The sequence below is a fragment of the Bubalus kerabau genome, chromosome 9 (genome assembly GCF_029407905.1).
Source record: "Bubalus kerabau isolate K-KA32 ecotype Philippines breed swamp buffalo chromosome 9, PCC_UOA_SB_1v2, whole genome shotgun sequence".
Lineage (NCBI taxonomy): Eukaryota > Metazoa > Chordata > Mammalia > Artiodactyla > Bovidae > Bubalus > Bubalus kerabau.
In genome coordinates this window covers 92,097,976-92,113,760 of record NC_073632.1, presented here as the reverse complement: position 1 = coordinate 92,113,760, position 15,785 = coordinate 92,097,976, and the positions used below count along the sequence as shown (strand labels likewise).

Sequence of the window (15,785 nt, the reverse complement as noted above, 5' to 3'; positions counted from 1 at the left end):
TGTATTCTCAGGGAGATATGAGAATATATAGATAAGTATGAAAAGAAGGATGAGTTGGCAGATAAGGAGAAATATACACAAGAGAAAGTGAAAGAGGAGAGTTGGCTTAAAACTAAACATTCAGAAAACTAAGATCATGGCATCTGGTCCCATCACTTCATGGCAGATAGATGGGGAAACAGTGGAAACAGTGGCTGACTTTATTTTGTGGGGGCTCCAAAATCACTGCAGATGGTGATTGCAGCCATGACATTAAGACACTTACTCCTTGGAAGGAAAGTTATGACCAACCTAGATAGCATATTAAAAAGCAGAGACATTACTTTGTCAACAAAGGCCCATCTATTCAAGGCTATGGTTTTTCCAGTGGTCATGTATGGATGTGAGAGTTGGACTATAAAGAAAGCTGAGCACCGAAGAATTGATGCTTTTGAACTGTGGTGTTGGAGAAGACTCTTGAGAGTCCCTTGGACTGCAAAGAGATCCAACCAGTCCATTCTAAAGGAGATCAGTCCTGGGTATTCATTGGAAGGACTGATGCTGAAGCTGAAACTCCAATACTTTGGCCACCTGATGTGAAGAGCTGACTCACTGGAAAAGACCCTGATGCTGGGAAAGATCAAGGGCAGGAGGAGAAGGGGATGACAGTGGATGGGATGGTTGGATGGCATCACCAACTCAATGAACATCGGTTTGGGTGGACTCTGGGAGTTGGTGATGGACAGGGAGGCCTGGCGTGCTGTGGTTTATGGGGTCACAAAGAGCTGGACATGACTGAGTGACTGAAATGAACTGAAAACTGAACTGAACACAAGAGAAGCATTAGAGATGGAACAGAACAAGGAGAGAGTAGAAAGAAGGAAGAGTGTTATGAAGAATGTTTAATGAAAGCCAAATAGGATAACTAAAGAGACTCTCATGGAACGTGAAAGAGCAGAGTGAAAAAGTTGACTTAAAAGTCAGCATTCAGAAAACTAAGATCAGGCATCCAGTCCCACACTTCATGGCAAATAGATAGGGAACAATGGAAACAGTGAGAGACTTTATTTTCTTGGACTCCAAAGTCACTGCAGATGGAGACTGCAGCCATGAAATTAAAAGATGCTTACTCCTTGAAAGAAAAGCTATGACAAACCTAGACAGCATATTAAAAAGCACAGACATTACTTTGCCATATAGGTCTGTATAGTCAAAGCTATGGTTTTTCCAGTAGTCATGTATGGATGTGAAAGTTGGACCATGAAGAAGGTTGAGCACCAAAAAATTGATGCTTTTGATATGGTGTTGGAGAAGATTCTTGAGAATCCTTTGGACTGCAAGGAGATCAAACAAGTTAATCCTAAAAGAAATCAATCCTGAATATTCATCATAAGGACTGATGCCGAAGCTGAAGCTTCAGTACTTTGGCCACCTGATGCAAAGAGCTGACTCATTAGAAAAGACCCTGATGCTTGGAAAGATTTAAGGCAGGGAGGGGAAGGGGATGACAGAGGAAGATATGGTTGTATGGCATCACTACATGGATGATGATGGACATGAGCTCAAACTCAATGGACATGAGTTGAGCAAGCTCTGGGAGTTGGTAATGGACAGGGAAGCCTGGCATGCTGCAGTCCATGGGGTCGCAAAGAGTTGGACATGACTGAGTGACCGAACAACAATAAAAATAGGATGAGGACTGAGAAACCACTCATGCAACATAGGCTGGATCTTACATAACATTTATACAATCATATTGCTCTCTGTTTTCAAAAGAGTATAAAATTGAAGTTCAAAATTAGGATTTTACCAAAAAAGTTATTATTTTGATAATATCAATATTTAAATAAAATATTTAAATTTAAAGTCAACTATGTAATACCAGATATTGATATTTTAAAGGAATGCATTTCCTTTCTGTTACATACCTGAATATAATTTTCTTATCATTGGGTATGTAATAATCTCTGATTTCCTTTATGGCAAAGGTGTTACATGGAGGGTCTCGAGACAGGCACGGGAGTGGATGATAAGAACCAATGAGGCGCAGTTTCCATCGTGAGGATGACACATACATGTCACCAGTATATGCTTCGGCCACAAATGTATAGCCTTTCTACAACAAAGAAGAATTACATTGAAGTAAGTAATATTGTTTGGAGAGGGCAATGGCAGCCCACTCCAGTACTCTTGCCTGGAAAATCCCACGGATGGAGGAGCCTGGTAGGCTGCAGTCCATGGGGTCGCTAAGAGTCGGACACAACTGAGCGACTTCACTTTCACTTTTCACTTCCATGCATTGGAGAAGGAAATGGCAACCCACTCCAGTGTTCTTGCCTGGAGAATCCCAGGGATGGGGGAGCCTGGTGGGCTGCCATCTATGGGGTCACACAGAGTCAGACACTACTGAAGTGACTTAGCAGCAGCAGCAGCAGCAAGTCATATTGTTACTAGTTTTCAAAGATACAAAGTATGGTTTCACTAAGGTTGGTAGTATAGTGGTGAGCTTAGCTGCCTTCCAATATATGGGTGGTGCTAAGTCACTTCAGCGGTGTCCGACTGTGCAATCTTACGGACTGTAGCCAGCCAGGCTCCTCTGTCTAAGGGATTCTCCAGGCAACAATACTGGAGTGGATTGCCATACTCTCCTCCAGGGGATCTTCCTGACCCAGGGATTGAACCCATGTCTCTTATATCTCCTGCACTGGCAGGGAAGTTCTTTACTATTAGCGCCACCTGGGAGGCCCCTTCCTATATATGGTTTCACAGTACTAAAATGCTTTATCTTAATATGCATAAAAATCTTCAAATCTCTTGATAAGTGACAAATCACTTAGTATTATGTTTTGAAATCCCTCTTAAAAACTTCCATCTTACATGTTTTTTTGAGAAAATGGAACACTCTAATATTTCTGTTTGTATGTTTCCCTGGCCATTAAAAAATGCTTAACTGTGGTAGATGATTATTACATTTCCTTCTAATTCTTCTAATGCTACCTAAGACAAGTTATTTATTTATTTATTTTATCATTGCCTCCTGGATTAGCCCAATAGCTTCCTACTTGATTTTCTTGGCTTTTCAGAATCACCTTTCTAAATATGAGATGAAAAAAGCAGAAGAGTTTATGGAAATATGGTATGTTCCCTTGGTATGATGAGTGGCAAGTAAAACTATTGAATCAGCAGAGGTCTGGTTCCATGGAACACAGTTGTGAGCCTGGAGATGAGCTCTTGGAGAAAAGAAGCAATTAAGGAATCTGGGAAAGTGACAACACACAGAAGTTCAAAGCAATTCTGAGTTTATAGTTCCAGACATTGCTAACAAGGCAGGAAAATACAGGTTTTGTATGCCAGTTGCTCTCTGATGCAGAGAAAACTCTCTGATGTTTATGGTGGTTTAGTTGCTAAGTTGTATCTGACTCTTTGCAAACCCATGGACTGTAGCCCACCAGATTCCTCTGTCCATGGGATTCTCCAGGCAAGAATACTGGAGTGGGTTGCCATTTTCTTCTCGTTTAAAGCTACCCCCCAAATTTAAGTTTACTCAAGGAAGGGAGGTTTACAGTGGAGCTACTAAGCAAAAGCTAAACCAAACCCAAAGAATGCTGCATGTGAATAAGAATCAGAGTCTTGTGTGGTTCTAACTAAATACCCAACTAAAGATCTCTACCAAAAGTAGGTATCGATGACTAACATGATCAGTATTAGTATACTTATCTGGTGAAGTAAAGAGCTCACCTCTAGAATTTAATGACATCTGTGAACTTAGCAGAATCTCCCTTTGAATTAAATCATCTTTTTCTTATGGATCTTTGAGGCCTTTGATTTCCAATTACAAATGTAAAAAATTTTTATATTCAAAAGGAAATCTAGGCAAAATTTGGTGAGTGGCTGTATAAACACAATCTTCAAACATATTTAGGAATCAAATAAAAAACCCAGTGGGAAACTGAGACAACCTGATGATGATTTGGTTGAGGGATAAGACTAAATGTGCTCTTTACCTCCATTTTCATTTTAAGAGTTTGTATGATTTTATAATTTTAATAATGGGGATTTCTAACATTTTCCTTTTGTCATATTTTCTTTGGCAAAAAGATAAGAAGGGGACTAAAAGGAGAATATTCTGGCACTCACATTAAGTACCTATTGCTGTCAAATACACGAGACTTCTCTGCAGAAAGACCAGGGCCTAATTATGGGTTGAAAACACATCTGTTCTACCTTCTGCTGGAAAATCTCAGGGTGCTGGCTTCTCACTGCTATTCTATCAAATGAGGAGAATCAATTTAAACCTACCTTATTCTTGGTATAAAGATAAGGCACCACTTTTTGGAACACTTTTGGCACTTGTTCCATTGTGTCATTGTTAACAATGTGGAGCATACAGACTGGAAGTGTAGTATATACTTTGGGAACCAAAATCATATCTTGAGGAACCAAAAATGTTTCTCTGTAATTACAAAAGAGTGAAGTTTCCCTTGGCATGAACATCATAAAGAAAGTTTGAAATTAAGTTTGAAGCCAAGAAATAAAAAAATAAGTTTAAAGTTGCAAATAACTTAAAGGTACACATATTTTTTTCCTTTAGAATTCTAATTAATACATTATTTTTTTCATGCAAATGCTAACCTTTTAAGAAATCCTATTTATAAATAATTTGTGACTCTAACATGCTATTGCTTGGAAATTAAATAGTTCATTTCTATACTAAAAGCATATCAGTTTATTATATTATGTGTGCATGCTTAGTCACTCAGTCATGTCCAACTCTTGAGACCTCATGGACTGTAGCACACCAGGCTCCTCTATTCATGGGATTTTTCAGGCAAGACTACTGGAGTGGGTTGCCTTTTCTCCTCCAGGGGATCTTCCTGGCCCGGGGATTGAACTTGCATTTCCTGTATCTCCTGCATTGCAGGTGTATTCTTTACCTGCTGAACCATTGGAGAAGCCATATTCATCAAAAGATCTAATAGTTAACTTCATATTCTTCATATTTTGTTTAATGAAACATGGGTAAAATTTCTATAATAGCTCATTTATGCACATCAGATATGGAAGGAATTTTAACTAAGTTCCGAGAGCAAGTTAAATGGTCATAGTATTACTACTATCACAAATAAAACTCTCTCTATGTAAATATTTTATACCACTTGGGGGTGATATTATTCACCAATATATGATAGCCTCACCTGAAAACTATAAACCAAGTGTTTGGTGGCTGGTCTGTGTAAGTCACAGTATAGTCAGCAAAAGCAATCTTAGTTTCTTCATCTTGATAGCATGGATAAGATTCCATAGATTTGCACTTGCTTTTAAACATAAGTCTGGAAAGGTAAAAATAATTTAAGTACCAATGGCAAAAGCAATTTTTGAAATAAATTCTATTTATAAAAAACGAACCAAAACAAAACAAAAACAAAACCCACCCAGCATAAAATATTGCAGTCCATTGTTGGATGGATTGAGTACTTCATCAAATGAAGGCTCATTGTGTGTGGCTCAAAGGCAGAGGTGACCATTTCAGGTCAACCATGATGTCTCTCGAAAGTGCCCAAAGTTATCTGAAGTTCTTAGTTGAAGGAGAACCTAATTCCTGACTCTGGGAGTAATTAAAATTTACAGATGGGAAATCAGCACCAAAGATCAAGCTATAAGGGTGAGAAAATTAGAAGCAGGAAAACTAGCAATAAAACTGAATAGGAGCCACTGAAAGTCTGGGGATTCAATGTAGAGAATAAATAATAGAACATAGTTTACAGTAAGGAATTGATTTCTAAAAAAAAAAAAAAAAAAAGATTTTAAAATAAACCCTAAAAGCAAAGGCCATGAACAAGGGGAGACTGCCAGAGTTTTCCTTGTACATGATTTCTAGTGCAACTAGGTTTTTCCATGATTGCCCCACTGGAAGGCTGTGGTATATTCCAGAACACAATGGAAATGATCAGAGAGATCCTGGGTCGTGTAGCTCCCACCCAGCCAGGAACCGGAACCAGCCTCAGTAGCACTAGGGGTCTCAGGTCTTTTGTATAATGTTGGGTATTAGCTGGGACAGAAGCTATAATAGTCATAGACCGTGGTTCTCTGTAGGGGTCTATACAGAGCTGGAGCTGCTCTTGTCTTCCAGATGGTGGATGGCTTGACTGTACTGTCAGTGGGAAGCAAAGCCATAGAGATCCTCAGGGAGGACAGGATTCATCTGCTCTTTCTGATTGCTGGTCTTTGGTAGTGGAAGGAAAATGATAGGTTTATATTTGCACACCCGCGTTTTAGTTGTGTCCACTCTTTGCACCCTTTTGGACTGTAGCTTGCCAGGCTCCTCTGTCTATGGGGTTTTCCAGACAAGAATACTGGAGTGGGTTGCCATGCCCTCCTCCAGGGGATCTTCCTGACCAAGAGATTGAACCCGCATCCCCTGTGTCTCATGCATTGCAGGCGGATTCTTTACCCCCTGAACCATCAGGGAAGTAGGGTATTAAAAAGCTTTTAAAAATAATTACAAGAACAGAGACCAGGTTGGTTATATCTTCTAGTGCATGTGGCATTTTTTTGGGTACTTTCTATATACACAACCATATTGCCTGTAAATGCTGGCTTTATTTCTTCCCTTCAAATTCTACTGACATTTATATTGTTTTATTACCTTTTTGCCCTTTTCAGAATTTCAGGATTACCTTGAATAGAAGTGTTTGGACAGGCATCTTTGTCTCATTCCCAACTCAAGGAAAAGCATTCAAACTTTCACCACTAATTATGTTTACAGTAATTTAAAAAATATACTAGGTACCATAACATATTAAGGAAAATCTTCTCTAAACTTAGTTAGCTAAAAAATTTTTAAATTTTGAATTTGTGTTGCTTTTTTTCAAATGTTTTTTTCTGAACCTATCCGAAGGACCAAATGATTTGTTCCTTTTCCCTGTTAACGTGCCGAATTAATGCATTTCCTAATGTTAAACCACTCTTGCATGTCTCAGAGTGGGAAACCCACTTAATTAAAAGATATTATCTTTTTATATCATTCCAATTTTGATTTGCTACATTTTTTCATCTAATTTCAAAGGGTGACTGGTTTGCAATTTCAGTTTTTTGTTTTCTTTTTTTTTTTTAACTATGTTTGCTGAGATTCTAAAACCAAAGTTTTGAGTTGCTAAGTGTTTCCTCTTTTTTTCTGTTCTCTAGAAGATGTGTAATATTAATCTTGTTTCTTAAATTCACTAGTTGATCCATTTAGCAAATTGCTAGAGAATATATTATGCATCCTTGCCTTATTAGCATTTCATCTAGATTATTACTTTTACCATTTCTGCAGTAATGCCAGAACTTTAGAACTCTGTAGCTCCATTTATCCAATTTCTGCATTTTGCATTGCTAAGGTTAAGATTTTACTCCTACATGTAGCCATTAGTCTAATTGTCCTTTGGAAATAATATGTCTCATTTTTCTGGTAACTTTGAAAATTTTTCTTCCGGCCTTTGGTTTCTGGCAGTTTGACTATGATAAGTCTAGGTATGGTTTCCTTTGTGTCTTTCCTGCACAGACTCTGCATGCAGAGTCTCTTGAAAATACAAGTTGATGTATTTTATCAGTTTTAGAAATTTATCAGCTATTATATTTTTATATTCTGGTACTATAATGATATAAATACTGGACTTTCTAAGCATGTCCCACATTTTCCTTAGTTCTTTCCTTATTTTCCACTATTTTTCTATTGACCTATCTCCCAGTTCACTAATCTCTTCCTCTGTTCTGCCTGATATGCTGTTAAACTCAAACATTTAAAATTCAGTTGTTAGAAACTGTATTTATGTAATCTTCATTTAACTGTGCTTTATTAATCTAAACTTTTAATCTATTTTCTCTTTATTCTTTATTTTCTTGAGCATTTCCATAATAGTTACTGTTAGAGATTTGGTCCGCTAGCTCCTACATCAAAATGGTCTGCTTCTTTTATGTATTTGTTGTTGTTCAGCTGTTAAATTGTGTCTAACTCTTTACAACCCCATGGACTGCAGTGTGCCAGGCTTCCCTGTCCTTTACTATCTCCCAGTTTGTTCAAACTCATGTTCGTTGAGTCAGTGATGCCATCCAACCATCGTATCCTCTGTGGCCCCCTTTTCCTCCTGCCCTCAGTCTTTCCTAGCATCAGATTTATTCCAAGAAGATTTGTGGTTAAAATGCAGTTTTCCTAAGGCCCAATTTACCTCACACTTGTCCTTGTTTCTAGAGTGCAGTTCACCAGGGATTTCAAGCGATGGCTTTCACTGTTGAAGCCTGGCGTGCTACAGTCCATGGGATTGCCAAAGAGTAGAACACAGATTAGCAATTGGACATCAAAAACAACAATAGTCTCCCCTAGCAGGTCCTAAACTTTTAACATTTGTCTCCTGAGCACCAAAAGACTTCAAGAAACTCTGCTTTGCTTCTCAGAGTTTTCCTGCTTAGAATATTAGATAAGTGCAGTGAAGATAAATAAGAAGTAGTAACTGGGGAAGTTCAGAAGCAATGGTATGTTTCTAGCTGCAGTGATTAGGGAAAAACCCTTTGAATATGGTGGCATTTGAATTGGAACTTGGAGGATACCAAGATACTGCAATACAAAACCAAAACAATATTGTAAAGTAATGAACCTCCGATTAAAATAAATAAATGTACATTAAAAAGAAAAAAACATCATTGAGCTGCTTTACCTTAAGAGAGAAACTGCATACTGTTCCATATTCTGTTCCAACATAGCCCAAACTTTCTGAAGCGTATCTGCAACACTGGCATTTTCCTTTGTATCTAAAAATAACAATATAAAAACTGTAAGGTGCCTGAAAAACCATCTTGTTCTAAGCCCTCCTTTTACAGGTGAAGCACTTGAAACTCACAAGTAAGGTGATATCCAGAGTCAGAAGCTTTACTAGCAATAAAAGCATGTTTAAAATAGAAAGCTAAAAAAAATAAAATAAAATACAAAGCTATGAACCTTTAGCTGAGAGTTCTGATCATCATTTTATGCTGTTTCCCTTTATCTCTAGTTAAAAAATCATAAAATGCTCTTTGATCTAATTGAATATACTCATCAAAGAGTTTACAACAAAAGATCCCTTATCACAGCAAAAAAGTCCTTACGAACGCTCTTGTATTAGAAACTATAATCCATCCATTTTTTTTCCTAAAGAACAGTGGCTAATGGGATCTCACTGAAGCTTAACCTAAAGCATAATCCACAAAAGGCTTAAGAGGAGATGATCTGACAAAAAAATGTGAATCCATCATAAGCGTCTCAAATTTAACATGTCAGAAATTGACTTTTTTTTCTAATTATCTTAATTTCTTCATAGAACTTACTGGTATCTGAAATCGTTATCTTAATATATTTACTTTCAATTGCATGCCTGGGACCACTATAACACAAGATTCATTAGAGCAGAAACCTTGGAAGTTTTACTAATTTCTGTAAGGCCAGAACATAGAATAGTTCTGCATACACAAGAATTATTCAAAAATTATATGTTGAATGAGAACACAAATACTATTAAAAAGCTGCTCATTTTCTTTTATAAAGAGAAAAAATTTTTATATGAATATACTTTTTACAGTATATATGGACAAACAACAGGGATATTTTTCTATCACAAAACTATGCAATGTAGTTTGTTTGTTTAACATTTATGGATCTATAGTTTTTACTGCTTTGATGAACATTTTGATATTTCTCATTGTTTCAGAGATACTTTTACAACAAAATGTTTCAAAATACTCAAAGAATTCTATGGGAGGCAAGGCTTTTACATAAAAATGTCAACAAAATTTGCAGAATGAAAATAATTGAATATAATTTTTTTGCCTTTGCAGTGTTTTATTTTGAGCTGATAAAACAGATCTTTTCACAAAATAGTTTCATATACAAAAATATATTTGATTTGATAAATATAATAATACACTTTGAATGCATTTTATGCTAACTGTATGAGACCATGGACATACGTGGAAACATCTTCATTTAATTCATTCATGCATTCACTTTGAAAAATGGCCTAGAAATGTAAAATTATCTATGACTTAGCTGAAACTGACTGCTGTGCATTCCACTAGGCACTGGGGATGAATGGGAAAAGGCCAGTTTCCTGTTTTTGAAGAACTCACAAAAGATTGGGAAAATACAGCTGATCATTCATTCAGCCAGTATTCGCTGTGTGGTCAGTCTGTGTCAGACACAGACTAAAGCCACACTGCACTAAATTGCAGGAACAAGAGCTTGAGCATACATACCCGCACCCTGAACTCAAGAAATTTCAATGTTTATAGAATTAAAAACAATTAGCTGAGCCATAGAGTTGAATGAACCTAAAATACTTTTTGTTAGCATGTAAACAAATATTCATCTTTATTTATGCAGGGGCTTCCCTGGTGGCTCAGATGGTAAGGAATCCTCCTGCAATGCAGGGGATCTGGGTTCAGTGCATGGATTGGGAAGATCCCCTGGAGAAGGGAATGACTACCCACTCCAGTATTAAGGCCTCCATGGACAGAGGAGCCTGGCAGCCTACAGTCCATGGGGTTGCAAAGAGTCAGACACCATTGAATGACTTTAACTTCACTTATTTATGCAAGTTCATTTTATAAATGATTGAAAGAGCATACCTGGTGTTCTCGCTTTCATAAGTAATCTGACATATGTTCCTCTCCACATGGCTTGAATTTTAATTGCCGCTGCTACTTCCTCTGGAGAATACTCTTTATCGCTTGTTGGCACATTGTACTTAGCATCTACCCATTCCGCTAGAAAGAGAAAAACAAACTTTGGACTGAAAGTTAATCTAATCTCTACTTCAGTTTTCACTGCCTTTAACTTTTAAGGCCATCTGATGTGTCAAGTGCCACAATGATAGATTTGTTCTTATTTTAACATTGCCTTCTGCAGGTGGTTCCTTTTTAGAATATAAACATTCTGGAGAAGGGAAATAGTAAATATTGACACTTTAGTCAAATACTGTTGAATTCCTCTGTGAAAATAGCAAGAAGGATCTCTTAAAGTTGAAAAAAAAAATGTTAAAATCGTGGGAATAGAGCATTGGAAAAGGAAGAAATGAAGGTTTCTGAGATCAGAATATCTTCCCAGAATTCCTCAAGTTGTACTATATACATAGGTGACGGTCTGCTTTTTAAGGTCAGGAACAAATAAAACTGGGATATTCTGGGCTTCTCTGGAAATACGTGGAAAGGGGACCATGTCAGATCTTCGGAAACTTTTGAGCTTTCTCAGGGCAATGCTTGAACCCTACAACTGTCAATACTGAATTATTCTACCTACACCACAGAAATTTTGGGTGCATTTTTCTCAAATTATGTATCCTAAATAAAGCTAGGAATTTCCTGGTCATGTAAACACCTAAAATTAATGAGTACCTAAAGAAGCCTCTTCCAAAGAAGAATCGAGTAAATCCAAGTCCAAAACCACAGCACGGAATGCAAATTTGGTGTTGGGTGGAGGTTTTGTTATTTGAGCTTTTTTCATTAAACGCCATAAAGAAATATGAAAAACCTGAAAAAGATTAAATGTATTAGTATATTTTCTAAATCAAGAAAATACTCTTACCTAGTCAGAGAGGCTCTAAAAACCTTTCTATTTCTCAGATATACACACCATCTAACAGAAGACTCTTTGAAGACTCCCTCATCTGGTAAGAGACCAAATTTATTTAACATCTGATAAATTTTAACTTAATAAGATTTAATCAACACAATGTTTATAATATACATTCAACCAAAATTAATATTAAATTAATTGAGGTGATACAGTGTAAGATAAAAAATAATGTTCTTATGTCTAAGCAACTTAAATACCAGGTTTCTCTTATTCTGAGATGCCATTTATTGTAAGATACACTATTATTCATGTGCTTCAAGAAAGAAAATATGCCACTCAAGATTTTTATCACTTTCCATCTCTTGTGAGTATTTATTTCCTATTGAAAAATCTCTTTTCAATTTATTTAGGCATAACTTCTTCATCATATATCACATTTAAACATATATGAAAAAATAAAATAAGCTACATATATTGATTAAGTATTCCAAAAACATATTCATACTCAGACTCCTACTCTTGCAAATCACTTTTTACAAGCACTTAACATGTGTGTTTTCTCTACAGTTATGTTCTTTGTGTTGTCAAGAGATGCACCATTGCCTCAAGAGCATTCTTCTTTTTTCCCTGGATATTTTCTCAAGCCACTGACTCATTCAGGAAGTGTTGATGTCAATTCATTGTTTATTTCACCAAAGAGGACTGATGGAAGGTTTCTAGACTACAACCAGAACACATATTCCTTCTTTCAAGTTCTTTTTTTTTCATGATTTTTATACTGAAATGTTGACAGATTCCACATATCCAATCACACTATTATTGGTGATGATAACCAACCATGGCACATTTCTGCTTGTTTACTTGTAGCTATTTACATGTTCACAGGGAGTAAAGCACTTGATGGATTAGGTAGGGCTGAAGTGAAATGAAGTGAAAGTCGCTCAGTTGTGTCCGACTCTTTGCAACCCCATGGACTGTACAGTCCATGGAATTCTCCAGGCCAGAATATTGGAGTGGGTAGCCGTTCCCTTCTCCAGAGGATTGTCCCAACCCAGGGATAGAACCCAGTCTCCCACATTGCAGGCAGATCCTTTACCAACTGAGCCACCAGGGAAGCCCTAGGTAGGGACCCCCTGGGCACTATTTGTGGTGACTTTCACCCAATTATACCTCTCCCTCTCTCTGAGCTCTTAGGAAGTCATTCTGATCTGAGGAAAACCCCTTTCCCTTCATGCACATGGTCACCCCAAATGCCAGGTGAATTTAGGATTCACTATGTGTAACAAATGGTGCCATCAAATCCTTTTACTTAAGGACTATTTACCATTTATCTTGAGAATATGTATGTAATGGACTCTATATGATGAACTATACAAAAGAGAAATTTCCTTGGGTCTTTGCAATCTCTTTAGTGGATTGCCCTTGATGTGTATCACATTCTAGTTTAAGGTTTATGCAACGATTTTCTTTTTCTTCTACCTTTGTGGAGTTTTTCTTGGTTTGAAGATTGTTCTTAATTATCTTTCCCCAACAACACCTTATGCTCAGTTAAAGTGGAATAACAGGGAAATTAAATTTCTAGTATAAATAATTTCTAATATAATTGTATCTTATATATTGTACATACTGTTTCCTTATATGAAATTAAAAATTGGCTGAGTGAAATGATTCTAGACAGAGACCATGCACCCTTCACAAAAGTTAACTCAAAATTAAAAAAAATAAATAAACAGTAGAGTGAAATGTACAATGTAAAAGTATAAAATTTCTAGAAGATAAGATAGGAGAATATCAAGATGACCTTGGGTAGGGCAGTGCCTTTATGTATTCATCACTAAAGCCATGACACACAAGAGAAAGAATTGATAAGCTAGACTTCACTAAAATTAAAACTTCTGCTTTGTAAAGAAAATGTCAAGAGAATGAGAAGACTTTGACTTCTCTAATGACTTCATAGACTGGGAAAAAATATTTGCAAAAAGAATACTTAAAAGGCAATGATAAGAAAACAAACAACCTGATTAAAAATGGGCCAAAGACTTTAACAGACACCTCACCAAAATAGATATACAGATGGCAAATAAGCATATCAAAAGATGTTTCACATTGTATGTCATCAGGGATATGCAAATTAAGATGACTTACCACTGTGCTTTAGAAGAGCCCAAATCTGGAACACTGACAACATCAAATTCTGACTAGAATATGGAATATCAGAAACTCTCAATCATTTTGATGGAAATGAAAAATGGTACAACCACTCTTGAAGAGTCTGATGATTTTTATAAAGCTAAACATGCTCTTGTTATACGATCCAGCAATTACACTCCTTTGTATTTACCCGAGGGGATTGAAAATGTATGTCCGCCCAACAACTTGTACACAGTTGTTTACAGCCACTTCATTCATAAATGCCAAAACTTGGAACCAACAAAGATGTTCTTCAGTAAGTGAATAAATAAACTGTGCTATATCCAGACAATGGAATATTGTTCAGAACTAAGAAGAAATGGGGCTTCCCAGGTGGTGCGGGTGCTAAAGAACCCTCCTGCTAATGCAGGAGGCATAAGAGAAGTGGGTTCAGTCTCTGGTTGGGGAAGATCCCCTGGAGGAGGAAATGGCAACTCACTCCAGTATTCTTGCCTGGAGAATCCCATGGACAGTGGAGCCTGGTGGGCTATAGTCATAGGGTCTCAGAGGTGGATATGACTGAAGCAAATTAGCACACAAGAAGAAATGACTTATGAAGTCATGAAAAGACAGGGAGGGAACTTAAATACCTATTTCTAAGTCAAAGAAGCCAATCTGGAAAGACTACATTATGACATTTTGGAAAAGGCAAAACTATGGAGACAATAAAGAGATCAGTGTGTGCCAGGGCTTGGGGGAGGGGAGGGATGAGTAGGCAGAACACTTAGGACTTTTAAAGCAGTGAAATTACTATGTATGATACTACAATGATAGATCTATGTCATTATACATTTGTCCAAGCCCATAGAATGTATGCCAAGAGTGAATGCTAATGTAAATTGCGGACTTTGACTGGGCTCATCAGTTGTAAGAAATGTACAACTCATGGGGGATGCTGGTAAGTAATGGGGGAGGTGTGTGTGGGGGGGTAGGGGATATATGGGAAGTCTCCATGCCTTCTGCCCAATTTTGTGATGAACCTGCAACTACTCTAAAAATTGTCCTTAATAAAACAAATTTTAACTGGGTATCCTGTGTTTTAATTTCTAACTCTAGCAACACTACTCCCCAGGGGCTATTTGACAATATCTGAAACCATTTTTAGTTGTCACAACTGGTGTTTGGAGGGTGTAGGCAAGCCGTGATGCCACTGACAGTTCAGGACCACAACAAAAATCAACTAAAAGGTCAATAGTGAACAGGGGTGCCACTCCCTGTTTTGTATCCCTCCTTTAAGGCTTTCGGGAAAGGAGGATGGCAAAAGTAGGAAGTGAATAAATACCTTGAGTAATGGGCAAATTTGGCCTTGGAATACAGAATGAAGCAGAGCAAAGGCTAATAGAGTTTTTCCAAGAGAATGCACTGGTCATAGCAAACACCCTCTTTCAACAACACAATAGAAGACTCTACATATGAACATCACCAGATGGTCGACACCGAAATCAGATTGATTATATTCTTTGCAGCCAAAGATGGAAAAGCTCTGTATAGTCAGCAAAAACAAAACTGGGAGCTGACTGTGGCTCAGATCATGAAATCCTTATTGTCAAATTCAGACTTAAATTGAGGAAAGTAGGGAAACCAACTAGACCATTCAGGTTTGATCTAAATTGAATCCTTTACAACTATACAGTGGAAGTGACAAATAGATTCAAAGGATAGAGTGTCTGAAGAATTATGGACGGAGGTTCATGATGTTGTAGAGGAGACAGGGATCAAGACCATTTCCCCAAGAAAAAGAAATGTAAAAAGGCAAAAAGGTTGTCTGAGGAGGCCTTACAAACAGCTATGAAAAGAAGAGAAGTGAAAGGGAAAGGAGAAAAGGAAAGGTATACCCATTTGAATGCAGAGTTCCAAAGAATAGCAAGGAGAGATTAGAAAGACTTCCTTAGTGATCACTGCAAAGAAATAGAGGAAAACAATAGAATGAGAAAGACTAAAGATCTCTTCAAGAAAATTAGAGATACCAAGGGAAATTTTTATGCAAAGATGGACACAATAAAGGACAGAAATGGTATGGACCTAACAGAAGCAG

General features: G+C 37.2%; 1 protein-coding gene across 1 annotated transcript in view; it reads right to left on the bottom strand.

The window, feature by feature from the left end:
* ADGB (androglobin) overlaps window positions 1–15,785 on the bottom strand; it is a 185,652-nt gene that overhangs the window by 56,272 nt on the left and 113,595 nt on the right. Inside the window, exons 21-26 of the mRNA XM_055534699.1 lie at window positions 11,380–11,515; window positions 10,615–10,752; window positions 8,673–8,766; window positions 5,175–5,309; window positions 4,279–4,432; window positions 1,908–2,095 (exon numbers count right to left, since the gene is read on the bottom strand). Of these exons, the coding sequence (XP_055390674.1) occupies window positions 1,908–2,095; window positions 4,279–4,432; window positions 5,175–5,309; window positions 8,673–8,766; window positions 10,615–10,752; window positions 11,380–11,515 (845 nt within the window). The remainder of the gene's footprint in view (window positions 1–1,907; window positions 2,096–4,278; window positions 4,433–5,174; window positions 5,310–8,672; window positions 8,767–10,614; window positions 10,753–11,379; window positions 11,516–15,785) is intronic.